Source organism: Lepus europaeus, chromosome 5, assembly GCF_033115175.1.
Source record: "Lepus europaeus isolate LE1 chromosome 5, mLepTim1.pri, whole genome shotgun sequence".
Taxonomy (NCBI): domain Eukaryota; kingdom Metazoa; phylum Chordata; class Mammalia; order Lagomorpha; family Leporidae; genus Lepus; species Lepus europaeus.
The window spans coordinates 75,097,207-75,113,261 of NC_084831.1; the positions used below are offsets into that span (position 1 = coordinate 75,097,207).

Consider the following 16,055-nt stretch of genomic DNA (forward strand, 5'->3'; position numbering starts at 1 on the left):
AAACTGCAATATTCCATCAATGGAAAAAATGCTATCTAATTAACCAAAAATTGATAGCTGTTGATTCATTAAATCATCTTGAGAAAGCATTTTTAGAGTATTTTACAATAATGAGTCTTTTAATTTAGAATTTTAAGAGGTATTCAAGTTGGTTATAATGGAATTGTAAGAAGTTCTATTTTTAATGTAAAAATGGCAGATTTATAGTAAGGATAAATTTTTTTAAACATTAGATGTTTGAGACAGGTTAGTGCCAGCTTCATTGCATGTTGCATGGTGAGAGAGAGAGAGAGCTAATCTTTAGCATCTCTCTCTTTTCTTCCTTTTCCTCTTTCTGTCTTCTCATCCACACCAGTAATTACCGTGTTTGTGATGGCTACTATAATACGGACTTACCTGGGTAAGGTAGAACCCTACATTAACAAATTTATGGCATGATTTATATTTTTTACAAATCCGTCAATGTCATGAATTGCCCTTAATTTTTATAATTATTTTGGGATATCTAATTTGCTGTAGTATTTTAAAACTATAATATGCCTTTATTTTTAATTGCTTGCCTCTGCATTTTGACGTTCTTAATTTTGACTAATTTATAAAATATATAAATGCTTTCTTATTACTTTCTATTTTAATTCTGTCTAATAATTTTGTTTCTCTTTTCTGCTTATAATGCTTTCTAGCTATGAAGATAATAAGCCATTTATCAAGTAAGATCATTAGTTAGACATGGAATGCACTGACTTTAAATCCCTCTCATTCCGTCCTATTTTCTACAGTTCTTTTTTTCCTTAAGCTATTCATGATGAAATCTCTTCAGAATTATTTTATTTTGAAGTTGTTCTCATGTTTTTGTCCCATTTCAGCAAGGCTTCTTCATGCTTTAGTTATATAACCTTAGGCTCACCTAAGACTAGTCTATCAGAATCTGAAGTTGAGGTGTGAAGTGATTATCTGCCATTTAACCTTTCTGTATGTGTCACATTATTTCGTGTCATGAGTGCACCACAGGAATAAAAACATAGAAGTAAACTAATTAAGGAGTCATTTTTTTAACCAAAACAAATATAAAGACAATAAAGTTATGGGGGACATTTTATACCTTGTATATAGTTTTGATACCTTGTTTATTCTGGTGTAATGAAAGGTCAAACCTGCTGTTGCTGTTTTCACTGGAGACTGCAGTACTAAATGCTATTGTTCTTTCTTAATCAGTGAAAGGTTAAAGCCATAATGCTGTTGAATTTGAATGTGAACATAGAGAAAGTCAACTGCTACTACTGATACGTTAAAATAGAAGCGTGATGTATGTGTTTCCCTCTTTGAACCTGTTACAAAAATTCACTTTGTTTTTTCAGGTCTTGGGTGCTTGGTGCTTTCGCTCTTCTGTGTCTTCTTGGCCTAACCTGGTCATTTGGGTTGCTTTTTATTAATGAGGAGACTATTGTGATGGCATATCTCTTCACCATCTTTAATGCTTTCCAGGGAGTGTTCATTTTCATCTTTCACTGTGCTCTCCAAAAGAAAGTAAGTGGATCAAACACAGAGGGGCTCTGCATGCTTGTTCTTTGATTTGAAAATAATATAGCATGTAAGTTGCAACTGACGTATTAGCACCATATCACATCTTAAACTGTAAATTAATTGTAATGCTGGTATAGACAATTCAGGCTTCTCATATAAGCATGTCAACATCATCTTTTGAATCTCAGTTTGGGAATGTTATAAGCTAGGTACTTTGGTAAAATTTATTCTTTGCTAGTAGGGTCTATAAAATGCTTCATGCAAAGGGTATGCAGGGCAGAGAAAGGTTAAACTTATTATTTGCTCAATAAAGAGAAGGCAGTGATGCAGAATAGCATTAAGTAAAATATTAAATGATGTTAATTTAAAAACTACCACATATAAAAAGTTAATATTGCCTTTTGAGTAATTTTGAAAGATCTAGATACAAATAATTTAGTGTACCTTATATCTTATTTTGTTACTTGCAGTCAGCAAAAATGACCCAAAAATCAAAATGTTGAAGATGGAAAACTTTCATCGATAGCAAGATATAAACCTAAGAGAACCACTTAGCTACTATTTAAGTTGAAAATGTCCATGCCTTTCACAGGATATCATCCTTTCCTTGTCTGTATATCTAATGTAGTCTTTTTTATTCTGTTATTACTAGTTGGTCACTACATTGAACAGAGAAATAGAATTGTGAAAGTGAAAACTATTATGTTTTCAGTCCTGACAAGATGATAGTGTTGTTACTTCCATCAGTTTTGAATAAGCTATAATTTTGAGATAATGACAGTGGAATGTGCAATAGATAATGTACATTCACAGCAATATAGGCATTAGGCAAAACCAACACCAAAGGGTATTATTTGGATAAAATACCATTTTGATTGCCATTGTCTTGGTTATACAGCATTTCGGAGCAGTTAATAGCCATTAACGTGTGGCAGCTTTTTTGTGAGGTTTCTGAACTTTTAGCTTTCTACACATGTACAGGAATAACTGCAGTAATTACGTTAGCTCTTATAGATTACCTATATAAATGAGCATTCTGTGTACAGGCATATGATTAGAGATTAATAATCTCTATGCTATTGCACCAAACATCTTTGACATTAAGCCTAGACTTGGTAGAAAATGGGTGAAGTCATTATATCCCCACACAATTAAGGGTATTAATTGAATAAGATTTCACCATACTTTTAAAATTGATAATTACATTTTAAAAACCTTGTATTACATGCATTTTGAATATGTTCTACTTTGTCCTTTTTGGGTACTTCCAGGATAGATGGTTAAGAATTTGATGTAAAATGGATAAGTTACAATCATGATTCTTACTGCTTGAATGCATATATTTTGGTCAAGAAAATGCTTGAAAGCTCATCCCCATTGTTACTTGTTCTAATAGACATAATTAGATAAAACTAAGAAGATAAAAATACTAGTGCTCTCAGATTTAAAAGGCCACCCACAGGGACTTTAATTTCCTGATTTTACAAGGAGTAAGTGTGAAAGTCATGGTCTTTACAGGCAAATGTTGAGCACGGAATTGTGAGGGTGATGCAGGGGGAAGGCGTTTGCGTGTTTTTTGTGCCTTACTGGAAAATATTTTCTTACTCAACTTCTACTTCTTGTTGATTTCAAGCCTGGCTCTAATTCACGGTGAAATACAGTTATGTGCCATTGTAGCCGTGTGCAATCCAGCAACCTCTTGCCCTCCTCGTTCTATACCAGCTCTAGCTGGAGCCTGTTATTAATCCATTGTTTGGACTTCACTCTTTAGAATTTAAACTTCCTTTTAAATCTAGCAACTTTTCTATCTATTCATATATCCAAGCTTCAGGGGAAAAGGGAAATTACATGGGTAACTCATTAATGTGAATGGAAATTGCATAAAGAGTTCCCTTGTGTGCTAATGAAGTGAGCAGACATCTTAGACTCTGCACTAAATGTTAAAGCTAGATACATAAGAAAACGAAGAAAACATTTCATCCTAATTATTGGCAAAGGTATCAAAGTACTTCTTTTTCTTTATTCGTGTGCCAAAGTAGTCTTGTTACTATAAAGAGGTTACCCACAAAACTATGCAATCCAGTAAAAGAGGTTTCTGTATGAACCTACCTAGAGGACATGCAGCATATAAAACCTAAATGACTGAATTACAAAGTGGTTAAATGTAATTAAGCAAGAAAAAGAGTAAATTTTTTGTCTTAGCTCCAAACAGAATTGGAGTTACTGAGGATAGAGACAGAAAACTTTAAAAAGATACTGCTATTAATGAATAACCAGCTTTTTTATAACAACAGGCCTCAAAGAATTTCTACATGTTGTGTCATTTTAAAGATACTAGTCTAGTGGACAGACTTTTTCTTTAATTACTATTTCTGCAATTTCAGTTGAACTTGATTTTGCAAGTTCAATTTATTTTCTCCACGGGTAAGTCTTAGTGGAACTTAATTCTTCTCGGTTGTCTTCACTGTTCATTTAATTAGAGAGAGGTAGGGGGAAAGGGAGAGAGACACAGAGAGAAGCAAGTGTATTCATACTAATCTCTTGGTCTCATGACTATGCTATGCAATGCAGGTGCGAAAAGAGTATGGCAAGTGCTTCAGACACTCCTATTGCTGTGGCGGCCTCCCAACCGAGAGCCCACACAGCTCCGTGAAGGCATCGACCACCAGAACCAGTGCTCGCTATTCCTCTGGCACACAGGTAACAAAGACTTTGACAGCATCTTTAATTAACCTTATTTATAGAAAACCTACTGAGACATGTTCTCTGCAGATGCACTAATTGTTTCCTCATTATAATGATCCAGGTAGTAAATACTTGAGTTTTTAGTATTTTTGTTTTAACTTTTTCTTAAATATTTCTCCACATTTAATATTTAGTTGAACACTTTTTTTTTTTTGAGGAGAGTATTTTTTTAAAGAATTATATCATTTTATGTATGTCCCAAGGTCAATAGAACACAGACTGACAGTGAACACTCAGCAAACATTTGTTGAATAATCGGTTATCCTCACTGTTTAAAAAAAAAACAAAACAATAAAATAACATGTGTTTGAGAGTTGAAGATTAAATACTCCTTAGTAAAGAAGCCACAGAGCAGTATAAACTTCCTAAGTTGTAGACCAGAGACTACACACATTCTTTAAAAGGACAACGGATAATCCTGCACAAATTGTTTTGGTGTCTTTAAAGAAGGTAAGCTTGGGAAAACTAACGTAACATATCTGTCTTGCTATTTTATATTAATAGAGTCGTATAAGAAGGATGTGGAATGACACTGTGAGAAAACAGTCTGAATCTTCTTTTATCTCAGGTGACATCAATAGCACTTCAACACTTAATCAAGGTCAGTTTTTAGGAAAATTTGAGTTTACAGTAGACATCTTGTAATTTTTGCCAATTTACAAGTAACAGTTCTAGAGAAAATGTTGGACTTTTCTCTCAAGGTTTTATATCACAGCTTCTTAAACCTGTTGAGTCAGTTTTTAACCATCATTTATTAAGAATACATATAATTTCCTCTTATTCAATAATTTAATACAGAAAATGTAATATTAAACTCCATATTAACAGAGTAAGGCTAAAAAATGTAATTCTTGAAAATATACATTGCCACTCATTAAAATGTTTTCCCAGTGAGTACAAATTATCCTTTCTATCCAAGACTTCCATGAAAGCTTTCTTCTTGAAACATTGACATAATTAGAACACCTACTAGTCACGTAAAAAACAGTTTTGTAGTTAAAATACTTGTTTTTTAAACTTCTTCTGTTTAACATTTTTTCCAAAAAAGTAAAAAGTGCCATAAATATTTATAGTAAACAAGCAGAATTAAAATACATTAAAAGTTTACGAAGTAATTTTTGGGTATTGTTTGACATGTCTATAGTGATTTATCATACAAATCCATATAATTCTTATTTAAAGTATGCTGGGAAGTAAAATAATTTAGCAAGAGCATCCATCCATGTACACACAAGCTTAGTAAATGTTAATTCAGTGTAAAGTAATTACATGTCATTGTGTAGATGCTTAGAAAGGTAATTTATCCCATATTTTCAGTTTTGATGTTCTGATTTATAATATAAGCTAGAATTTGTCATGATGAAATATTAGACATCTTTAATTGTTGACATTGTTCTGATAAACCGGCTTGCAATGTAAAAAGAAGTATGTGTGGCATCAAAATCAAACTGAATTTTTAAAAATATTTTTAGTCATTACATTAGTGATGCAAAACATGATTGATAAGTATTGAAAGGTTTGTACTTTGTCAATTAGAATGAGTGAAATGTGTGTTTATTCCATGGCTTGGATGTTTTACCTAATTCTTTTAAGATGTCTATCAAAAAGTAAATGAATTATTCAGTGATTCACTTTTGAAACCTGGCAAATAAGATTACAGAATGAGAATTCTTATGCAGAATTTGTGAATGGTCTAATAATTCTTTACAGTTTTTTTCTTGGCATGTGTGCTTTTGCATTTACTAAGAGAAGCTTTTTGCAATGTGTCATACTTTTTACCTGTTTGTGAAAGTTGTTTTGCCTCCTGCTTGTTTCAAAGTTGGTATTAACACAGATGTTTTCATGAGGGATAATCTCACACCTGTAAATTCTGAAAGTTTGAAAAGCGCTCTACTGGGCTTCAGTGGTTGTTTTTTATATTATGCAGTAACATCTTGAAATACAATGTTGATCTCTGTGCATTTAGTTGCCATTTTTGTTTAACAGTGATTTTGTATAAATTAGTAAATGTCATCTTAGCAGGTGTTTACTTGGGGGACTTAGAAAGCACCTGTGAATTACTGAAATTTAACTTCCCTCTCCCCTTTCTCCTTCAAATTAGTCGTTCAAATACAGTCAGAAAATTTCAGCACATTTTCCATTGCCAACCCGTCCACTACCCTCGATGAATACCAAAATGACAACAGAAAAAAAAAGAATCTTTACTGCAACTGTGACACTTAAATAAGAGGACTGATGTATTTTTTCTGTTTTGTTTTGTTTTGTTTTTTTGCTTTAGGAATGACTGGCAATTACCTACTAACAAACCCTCTTCTTCGACCCCACGGCACTAACAACCCCTATAACACATTGCTCGCTGAAACAGTTGTATGTAACGCCCCTTCAGCTCCTGCATTTAACTCACCAGGTGTGCTTATACTCACAAATACAGCTACCCTTCTTCGCGGCTGAACAGAGCTCTGATCTGTGCCCAGTTTCTAAGAGTCAACTTGCCATATGTTTATATTACATCCTTAATTTCTCAAATAAAGAAAATTGTGGTATTGCCCATGCCAGGCTTCTAAAACTGCACTATATTATAGTAAAAGCTCAGCCATGATAGTATTTACAATAATTATCCATGTTTTTAACACAGGTGGCATAAATCTTAATATATTATTACAGGACTGACATCACATGGTCCGAGAGCCCATCTTCAAGATTTATATCATTTAGAGGTATCCTATCTATATAATGTACTATTCAGTTGACTCTAAAGCTTGCTGACAAAATTTGCTTCTGGAATGAATTAGCTAATGATAATTTGGATGCCTAGGTATAGAAATCTATGTCCAGCGTTCTCGATATGACCAAACTATAGTATAGTGCAGCTTTATGGTAGTTTTTTTTTTTAAGAAAAATTTGGGAATAAAGTGGATATTAGTTTATACTTGTAGTTTTTAATCGGGGGAGGGGGCGAAATTGTCACTAACCCATTCTGTTGACTATGTTTCCTAATAACTTATTTAAAAAAGCATATAGTTACAGAATTTTCAAGATTTTGGTAAATGCTGTCACAAAATTAATGCTAGCATATAATCTTTATGTTATTAATATTTGCCACCAAATTAAACACAAAACTTTGTTTCCGGTTTTTTCCTTAAAGTTCTTTTTTAACGTAACTGCAGCTTCTCTTTTCATTCTCTTGTTTTCTTACTTTCCTTATGCTTTCCTCTAGCAACCTACAGAGAGACAAGTATGGGAGTAAAACTTAACTTTGCCTATCAAATGTAAATTTTTTCAGCATGATTTTTAACGGGCACAATTAAAACATAACTAGCAGTCATGAAGTAGACTCAGCGGGCAAGTGGTTCACAATTTGCAACTAAAATGTCACCAAATTCTATCAGTACATCCATCCGTACTGCTTTTTGTTTGTAATCAAGCTCTGTAGCAAATGCTGTCCAGATTTAAAGTATATGCAATGCTGAAATAATTTGCTCTGTAAAGCCTGAAGTACTGCCAGCCAAAATGCTTTAATAATTGACTTATCATTTCTGCATTCCCACAGTAATCTTGCTACAGGCTATGGAAAGTCTTCAAGTGAATTACCTGAACTTGGGCAGAAAAGATGCCTCTTCAAAACCAGTCAAAGATGGCTTAAATCTGCAGTATATCATAGAAAACAACTTTTGGATTACGTCCACATACATTTTTATTTTTATGAAGCAATGATCAAAAGAAATGTTTGAAAAGATGGAACCTCTACAGAGGAAACAAATGCTAATGTGTTGCCCATGAACCTCCTTTTACTTAAAATGCCAAGTGTTTTCCAGTGGTAGAACTCATTTTATAAATAGAGGGCATGGCACTTCTATGACTTCATGAAGCCAGAGAGTTGTGTCACCCAAGCTAAAGGGAGCCTTAGAGATGCTCTCACAAGTTCATTTTGTTTTACATGGAGCATAATACAAGTTGAATTGTCAATTCTTGAAATGTAAAGGTTGAGGCAGAATTTTTAAAATAATATGAGTCACCTACAGATATAACCCCACCACCCCCAATTTTCTCATTTTCTGCTAATTTATCCCAGAAGTATCAGGTATTTATTACTCATGAAGTTTGTACAATACAGTACAGAGTTTTTTTGAAAGAAATTTTGTTTTCTAGGATATCTGCAGATTTAAAAGGAGTAACAACTAAAAAGGAAATTTCCTATTTTTTCCCAAGAATTAAAGTTTTTTCTAAACTCCTCCAAGCCTTGCATACAATGCAGCAGCCTCACAGTGGTCAGTTTCATTTCAATAATATCATTTCATTCTTTTTTTTTTTTTTACAGACCTATCTGTAGACAAGTGATTTTTTTTTTTTCCCTAGGATTTTGAGAATGAATAACCTAACCTAACTTTCCATGGTACAGGTCATTTAATTTTTTCTAAGACTTTTTTTTTTTTTCATTTGCTTGAGAAGCACTGTGATGTCTTAGTTTACATGTTTCTGTGTCTGTAGAAAATAAATCCTGAATGAAATACAGCATGTTGCCATGCTTTGTTTTTTTTTTTTTCCTCCTAAACCTCTTTTCATATCTTCAGCAGACTTATCCAATCTTTCATTCCTTTAGAAACAAAAATGTGCTAGCCAAGGCTGACACCCTTCTCCCATTCCATAGTTACTACTTATTCTTGGTTTAATTTTCCGTGACCCATACTTAAGAAATCTCTAACATTTCTGCGTTTGACCTCCATGCCCACAATGTCAATGGGCCAATCCTTACAGTAGACTCTGCTGGTTCATTCCGTGCTGTCACTGTGACTGATGCAGACTGCAGGGCTGCAGGCAAACTTTGACCACTAGAAGCCTGGGGCCATTGCTCTTAGAGAGACTATGATCAGTGCCAAAAGAAGTCAAAATGATGAGAAATACTGAATGAAAAACAAAAAGGCTGCTATTGCTGGTAATCTAATTTGTTGAACCCTTGCTCTGACTAAGTTGCTGAGAAGCTTAGAAATTCTTCATCATGTTACAATAAATCATTTTACTTTCTTTTATATATCAGCTACTCTTAGGCCAGATAGCCTGAGCAGACAGACATGATGTGAGTTGTCCAAAGTGAGTCATTCCACCTGCTGTCTGTCGTGTTGTTGGATGGTGCTTGTGGGCCCCTGGTCCGGTCAGTGTGAGAGATGGCTGTCTTTGTTTATCATGAATTCTTTGTATCTGTCCATTTTTTCATTCTTTTTTTTACTCCATCTCCAGAAAAAAGGAAATGTTAGAATGTTGTTTTAAAAAGTTGCTTGCAAGTTTTGTGGGTTTATGTTGTACATTTGCCTTTTGGTTTTTGTATGTGACTTATTCCTTTTTTAATTTAGTGTTGTTTAGGACAAATTCTGTTTAATTTTATTTTTATAAACCATAGTCTTGTACTTTAAAATGTAAATGTCACTACAGAATTGCTTTGCATTACCTATGCAAGGGCATGGAGTGAAGTCTTGTTTGTAAGAATGTCAGAGATTTGACTGAAAAAGTGATGCATAAAACTGCTGTCTCCCCAAAATGAGAAATATTTTGTATGCCATTTTCCATCCCTGGAAAACAGTATTACTTTCTTTTCGCACTTTTTCCTGTTACCTAAGGGGTCACCACTATTTACAGGTGGGAATGCGGGAATGGGAAAGCCTGGCACTCTGTCCAAGTGTTAACTTCCAAAAACAATTTTGTCCTGAACGACATTAAACAGTTTTGTACAAAAGAATATAGTTGCTTTAGGAAGGAGCAGAGGCGGTAACGGTAACGCCATGTTTTCCGTTGCAGGACATTCACTGAACAATGCCAGGGATACAAGTGCCATGGATACTCTACCGCTAAATGGTAATTTCAACAACAGCTACTCCCTGCGCAAGGGGGACTATCACGACGGCGTGCAAGTCGTGGACTGTGGACTAAGTCTGAATGATACTGCTTTTGAGAAAATGATCATTTCAGAGTTAGTGCACAACAACCTGCGGGGCAGCAGCAAGACTCACAACCTCGAGCTCACCCTCCCAGTCAAACCTGTCATCGGCGGCAGCAGCAGCGAAGACGATGCTATCGTGGCCGATGCGGCGTCTTTAATGCACGGCGACAACCCCGGACTGGAGCTCCATCACAAAGAACTCGAGGCGCCGCTCATTCCCCAGCGGACTCACTCCCTCCTGTACCAACCGCAGAAGAAAGTGAAGCCCGAGGGGACTGACAGCTACGTGTCCCAGCTGAGCGCCGAGGCCGACGATCGCCTGCAGTCCCCCAACAGAGACTCTCTGTACACAAGCATGCCCAACCTCAGAGACTCTCCCTATCCGGAGAGCAGCCCCGACATGGAAGAGGACCTCTCTCCCTCCCGGAGGAGTGAGAACGAGGACATTTACTACAAGAGCATGCCCAATCTTGGAGCTGGCCACCCGCTTCAGATGTGCTACCAGATCAGCAGGGGCAACAGCGATGGGTACATCATCCCCATTAACAAAGAAGGGTGTATTCCGGAAGGAGATGTTAGAGAAGGACAGATGCAGCTGGTGACGAGTCTGTGATAGTACAGCTAAGGAATGCCAAGGCCACATGCAAGTGTTAACAAGTAGAGACAGACTCCAATGGCCTCATGCAGCTCCCTCAGACACACGGCTTGGCGGACCTGTGGTTCTTCGGTGTAAAACAGATGACTGAACCTTGCAGTTCTGTGAATTTTTATAAAACATACAGAAACTTTGTATATACACAGAGTATACTAAAATGAGATATTTGTTACAGAGAAAAAAGAGATGCCAACCAGGTATTTTAAGATTCTGCTGCTGTTTAGAGGAATTGTGAAGCAAGCAAAGCAGAACTGTTCAGCCATTTTACTGCAGCAGTTTGTGAACTAAGTTTGTAAATATGGCTGCACCGTTTTTGTAGGCCTGCATTGTATTATATACAAGACGCAGGCTTTAATATCCTGTGGGACAAATTTACTGTACCTTACTGTTCCTGACAAGACTTGGAAAAGCAGGAGAGATATTCTGCGTCAGTTTTGCAGTTCACTGCAAATCTTTTACATTAAGGCAAAGATTGAAAACATGTTTAACCACTAGCAATCAAGCCACAGGCCTTATTTCATATGTTTCCTCAACTGTACAATGAACTATTCTCATGAAAAATGGCTAAAGAAATTATATTTTGTTCTATTGCTAGGGTAAAATAAATACATTTGTGTCCAACTGAAATATAATTGTCATTAAAATAATTTTAAAGAGTTTGAAGAAAATATTGTGAAAAGCTCTTGGTTGCACACATGTTATGAAATGTTTTTCCTCACACTTTGTCATGGTAAGTTCTACCCATTTTCACTTCCTTTCCGCTGTAGACGGTGTTCTGCTTTGACAAGTTAGTCCTTATTCTTACATTGAAATTTCTTATTGCCAAAAGAGCGTGTTTTATGGGGAGGAAACTCTGTGAAGCCAGTCAATGCTCTGCCTTGCACGAATGTGGTGAAATCCAGAGAAGGTTGTGTGTCACCCGCTGTTTGTTCTGGAACAGAGGGCGAAGAGGGCACGAGGCACTTCTCACAAACTTTCTAGTGAACAAAAGGTGCCTACTCTTTTTTAAAAAATAAAAATAAAACATAAATATTACTCTTCCATATTCCTTCTGCCTATATTTAGTAATTAATTTATTTTATGATAAAGTTCTAATGAAATGTAAATTGTTTCAGCAAAATTCTGCTTTTCTTTTCATCCCTTTGTGTAAACCTGTTAATAATGAGCCCATCACTAATATCCAGTGTAAAGTTTAACACGGTTTGACAGTAAATAAATGTGAATTTTTTCAAGTAGTTCACATGTGCACTTTTATGTATGATACCTAAGTGGCTTTAACACCTGGCTCCTCCCCCATTCTCTCTCCCCCTGAGGTAGGTAACCTCATACTGTGACCATGGACACATGACAGGATGGGTGCAGTTGCCTGCTTATCCTTTGTACTGAAAAGAACGTAATATTTGTATTCTAATTAATCATTACATATGCATGAAACCTCACACATAAGCTTCAGTAGGAAAACGTTCTGAGGGTATCTTAGTTGCCTTGCATAGAACTTTAAAAAAAATGTTTTTAAAGGTGAAGAGTTGAAAATTCTACCATCAAATTTGGACATCATAAGAATAACATTTTTTTAAATTAATTTTTCAGTAGCATTTAGTAGAAATTCCTAAAACATACTAGTTGAAGATTTTACTATTTGAGGACTATAAGTATCCCTATAGACGACTGAGAACAACCATTATCGTGGAAAGGTTTAACTTCAAGTTCAGAAGTCATATCCTTCAATTTCAACAAGTAGATTTTTCCTGTTTATATCATAACCATTTATACCAGATTCTTCTAAAGCTTAGTGGTTCTGTCAAATGCTGCCACTAAGTCAGAAGTCACTTTTTTTTTTTTTTTTAAGATTTATTTATTTGAAAGAGTAAGAGAAAAAGAGGCAGAGAGATGGCTGCTACAGCCAGGGCTGACTGAAGCCAGAAGAGAGGAGCCAGGAGCTTCATCCCGATCTCCCATGTGGGTGCAGGGTCTCAAGCACTTGTACCATCTTCTGCTGCTTTCCCAGGCCACTAGCGGGGAGCTGGACCGGAAGTGGAGCAGCCTGGACTCAAACTGATGCCTATCTGGGATGCCAGCATCATACACGGCAGCTTTGCCTACTACGCCAAAACGCTGCCCCAGAAAAATCACTCTTCCATACGCTTAGTCATGTCTATTGAAATCTTAAAAGTAAGGGGAATTGTTTTTTAAAGTATGTATTCCTGTATCTAAATGTGGATATAGTGAGATAGACTCTAAATAATGAAACATATGAAACATTGAATAAGGTAAAAATGGAGGGGCACACCTAACAATTCCTGCCTAACAACTTGATTAGAAATTGAAGGTCCAGATTTAACAGCAATCCTGAAAAAGATACTTGTGTGTGTGTGCATAGATGATAGATAGAAAATTTACAAAAGCTCATTTGCTAACAGTGGGTATTACATTTTAATTGTCTATATTGTTAACACTTTTTAATGTTTCGAGCTACACAGTACTATGTGCTGCATATTTCCCAGTACATCAGCTAACTAGGGGTAGGCTGGTTCAGTAATGGATTTTTAAAAGGAAGGAAAGAAAGAAAAATAGCCTTGATTATTTAATTAGTCCTGTTTCTTTCTTGAGTCAGTTCTCCACACTGCCATACAATGTGAACATGTACATGATATCTAACTGGTTAATGTTCTTTTTAGAAAAAGTAATTTATGAATCATCATCCCACAGAACACAATTGGAAGTTAGCCTTCTTTGCTAGCAAAAGAAGAAACATTTTTTTAAAAAAAAGTTTTCTTGTTAAAAAAAAAATATATATATATATGAATATTGCTTTAAATTCCATCTAGGAGACTTGTACATGATAGTTTCTTTGGCTTAAAATTATTAATCTCCAGACAATCTTTTTAATGCTGATTCACTTCTGTTTTTGCTCAGTTTCTACCCAGCCTTTACCTAGACAGTTTCCATGTCCTTGATTGTTTCTTTGTGCTAGTAACAACGGTGAAGTCATAAAATCCCATTGTTACAGTTCTTCTCAAGGACATTGTACTCCCCTGATCTGTTAATAGTAAAGATGTAAATGTCAGTTTACTTTAGATGTGACTTGATACATGTTGTCCAGATAGATCTTTAAAAAAAAAAAAAGGTTTCTGTTTGCTTAGTTTGCAGATTTGTAGTTTATACATCTGTATATGTTGACCTTAGAGTCTTACAATAATTTCTGTGAAAGAGAATTCATACAACTCTATAAACCACTTAAATATGTCAACTCTAGATTATCCACATGTGATAGTCAGTTACACTTAGTTATTAGCCACAATTATTTGACAGAAAATTAACACTCTTCCTCTCCCCCCAAAAAAGAGAATAGGAACATTCACAAATCATTGCCAAATTCCAAGAGGAGGGTTCACTGCACACTTGTTTTTTGACTTTATTCAGGATGCATTATGTATTTAGTTAAATGAAAAAAGTGAAAATGCATTTTTCCATCAATTCAACTTTAAACTCCAGACTTAAAACTGACCTCTAACATGCTTTTGTGGGATGGGGGAATTTGTGAAAAATTTAAAGTCAGTAAAATGCTATTATAGTCACAACTTTTTAAGTAAAAAAAACTGGAAAGTGCATACTGGTTGAATTTGAAATGAAAACAGCTCTGCATATTTTCTTGAGACGGATTCTCTTTCAGGACAGTACTCCCTGCAGTATTTTACAAATAGGAATTGGTACCAAGAATTCACGCAATTCTGTGTTCCCAGTCATTCTCTTTCCATGCAGTAAATCTCACACATCAGTATGAGTAAAAGTTACTGGCATGTTAAAAATAGAATTGCTTCACAGGCCAATAAAATTAGTATTCCTCTTGGTGAAAACGCTGCATCACCTGCTCCCTGCTAGTGAACAGGTTGATTGTGAGTCGTCTTTAAATAGCTCATCCCGGCAGACAGGAAGCCTTCGTGCTCCAGAGTGAGTGAGTGGTGGCGGATTTGGAGATTGATTCCTGACAGTCGGAATTATCATTTGAATGGCTTGGAAAGAGGATTTTCTGTTACGTCAATTTTATTCTTTCTCCAAATGATTGCAGGCACATAATGTTAGCTAAATGCACCAAGCAGACAAATTTGAATGTTTAAGAAAGATATCACAAAAAGTTCTTGGGAGTACTTCAAAAAGTTCATGGGAAATAGAATTAAAAGTTGTTTATTCTGGCACAAAAAGAATTTGAAATTCATGCAGTTTTTGTTTTTGTTTTTGTTTTTTGGTAATATGCACTTTCCGTGAACTTTTTGAAGACTCCTTTCATTGCTTGTGCTTTGTTGCAAAACTTATGGGACAAAACAGATATCCTGGAAATTGTTCAAGTCTGTTTCCAGACACTGTGGCCAATGCGCTTTCAAGGTCACTGTAACTTACCTCCGCCAAAGGGCATTGATAATAAGCTCTTAAGTGTACCATATAGTTTGGCTAATTAAATGTCTTAGAAGCATTTTTCAAATACTGTCAATAGCCTACTCCTCATCTCTCACCAAGGCTTCTCTGGAGTCTTCATTCCTGTCCTGGTGCCATTATTATTCACCAAGTCGGGGGGGGGGGGGGGGGGGGGGTTCTCAGAAACCTTCAGAGGCCAATTTGGTTTTTAAAGCCTGTTGTTTTACTGGTGGAATTTTTCTCAAGTACTTGTAGGTATACTGGCATTTAACATTACAGATCACTGTATGAAATAAAATAGGAAACCTAATACAGTTGAGCTCCCCAAAATCTTAACCTACTAGAGAAAACACTTATTGAAGCTGAAAAACTCAAACTCAGAAATGTTTTAAAATACATCGTTAATCTTTTTTTTAAAAAAAAAAAATGTTTTTGTTCGAGACAGAAAATCTTCCATCTGTTGACTTATTTCCCAAGCGGCTGCATTGGCCAGGGCTGGGCCAGGCTAGAGCAAGAGCCAGGAACTCCATCCAAGTCTCCCATGTGGTGGCAGGGGCCCAAAGTACTGCTGCTGCCTTCTCAGGTGCATTAGTGGGGATCTGGATCAGAAGCAGAGCTGCCAAGATCCAAACCAGTGCTCACCATACCCAGGTGATTTAAGCAAGTCAAGGTTACATGTGCATAAGAGACTAGTGATGAGTGATCAGTGTATGAGTAGTTTCTATAGTGAGTTTTCCAGAAGTGTTGTATGTCAACTAAGCGTTCTCAAAAGCATTTTGGCAGTCA

General features: G+C 35.7%; 1 protein-coding gene across 14 annotated transcripts in view; it reads left to right on the forward strand.

Annotated features, from left to right (window-relative positions):
• ADGRL2 (adhesion G protein-coupled receptor L2) overlaps positions 1-12,091 on the forward strand; it is a 206,292-nt gene extending 194,201 nt beyond the window's left edge. For 8 of the 14 annotated variants that reach the window (XM_062191614.1, XM_062191619.1, XM_062191617.1 and 5 more), the window contains 4 exons: positions 1,359-1,527; positions 4,096-4,224; positions 4,774-4,870; positions 10,060-12,091. In XM_062191614.1, the coding sequence (XP_062047598.1) occupies positions 1,359-1,527; positions 4,096-4,224; positions 4,774-4,870; positions 10,060-10,814 (1,150 nt within the window). In that variant the 3' untranslated portion in view covers positions 10,815-12,091. Of the gene's footprint in view, positions 1-1,358; positions 1,528-4,095; positions 4,225-4,773; positions 4,871-6,547; positions 6,677-6,904; positions 6,988-10,059 lie in introns of those variants that run through there. The other 6 variants (XM_062191623.1, XM_062191625.1, XM_062191624.1 and 3 more) reach the window with 4 other exon arrangements.
• The last annotated feature ends 3,964 nt before the right edge of the window (positions 12,092-16,055 follow it).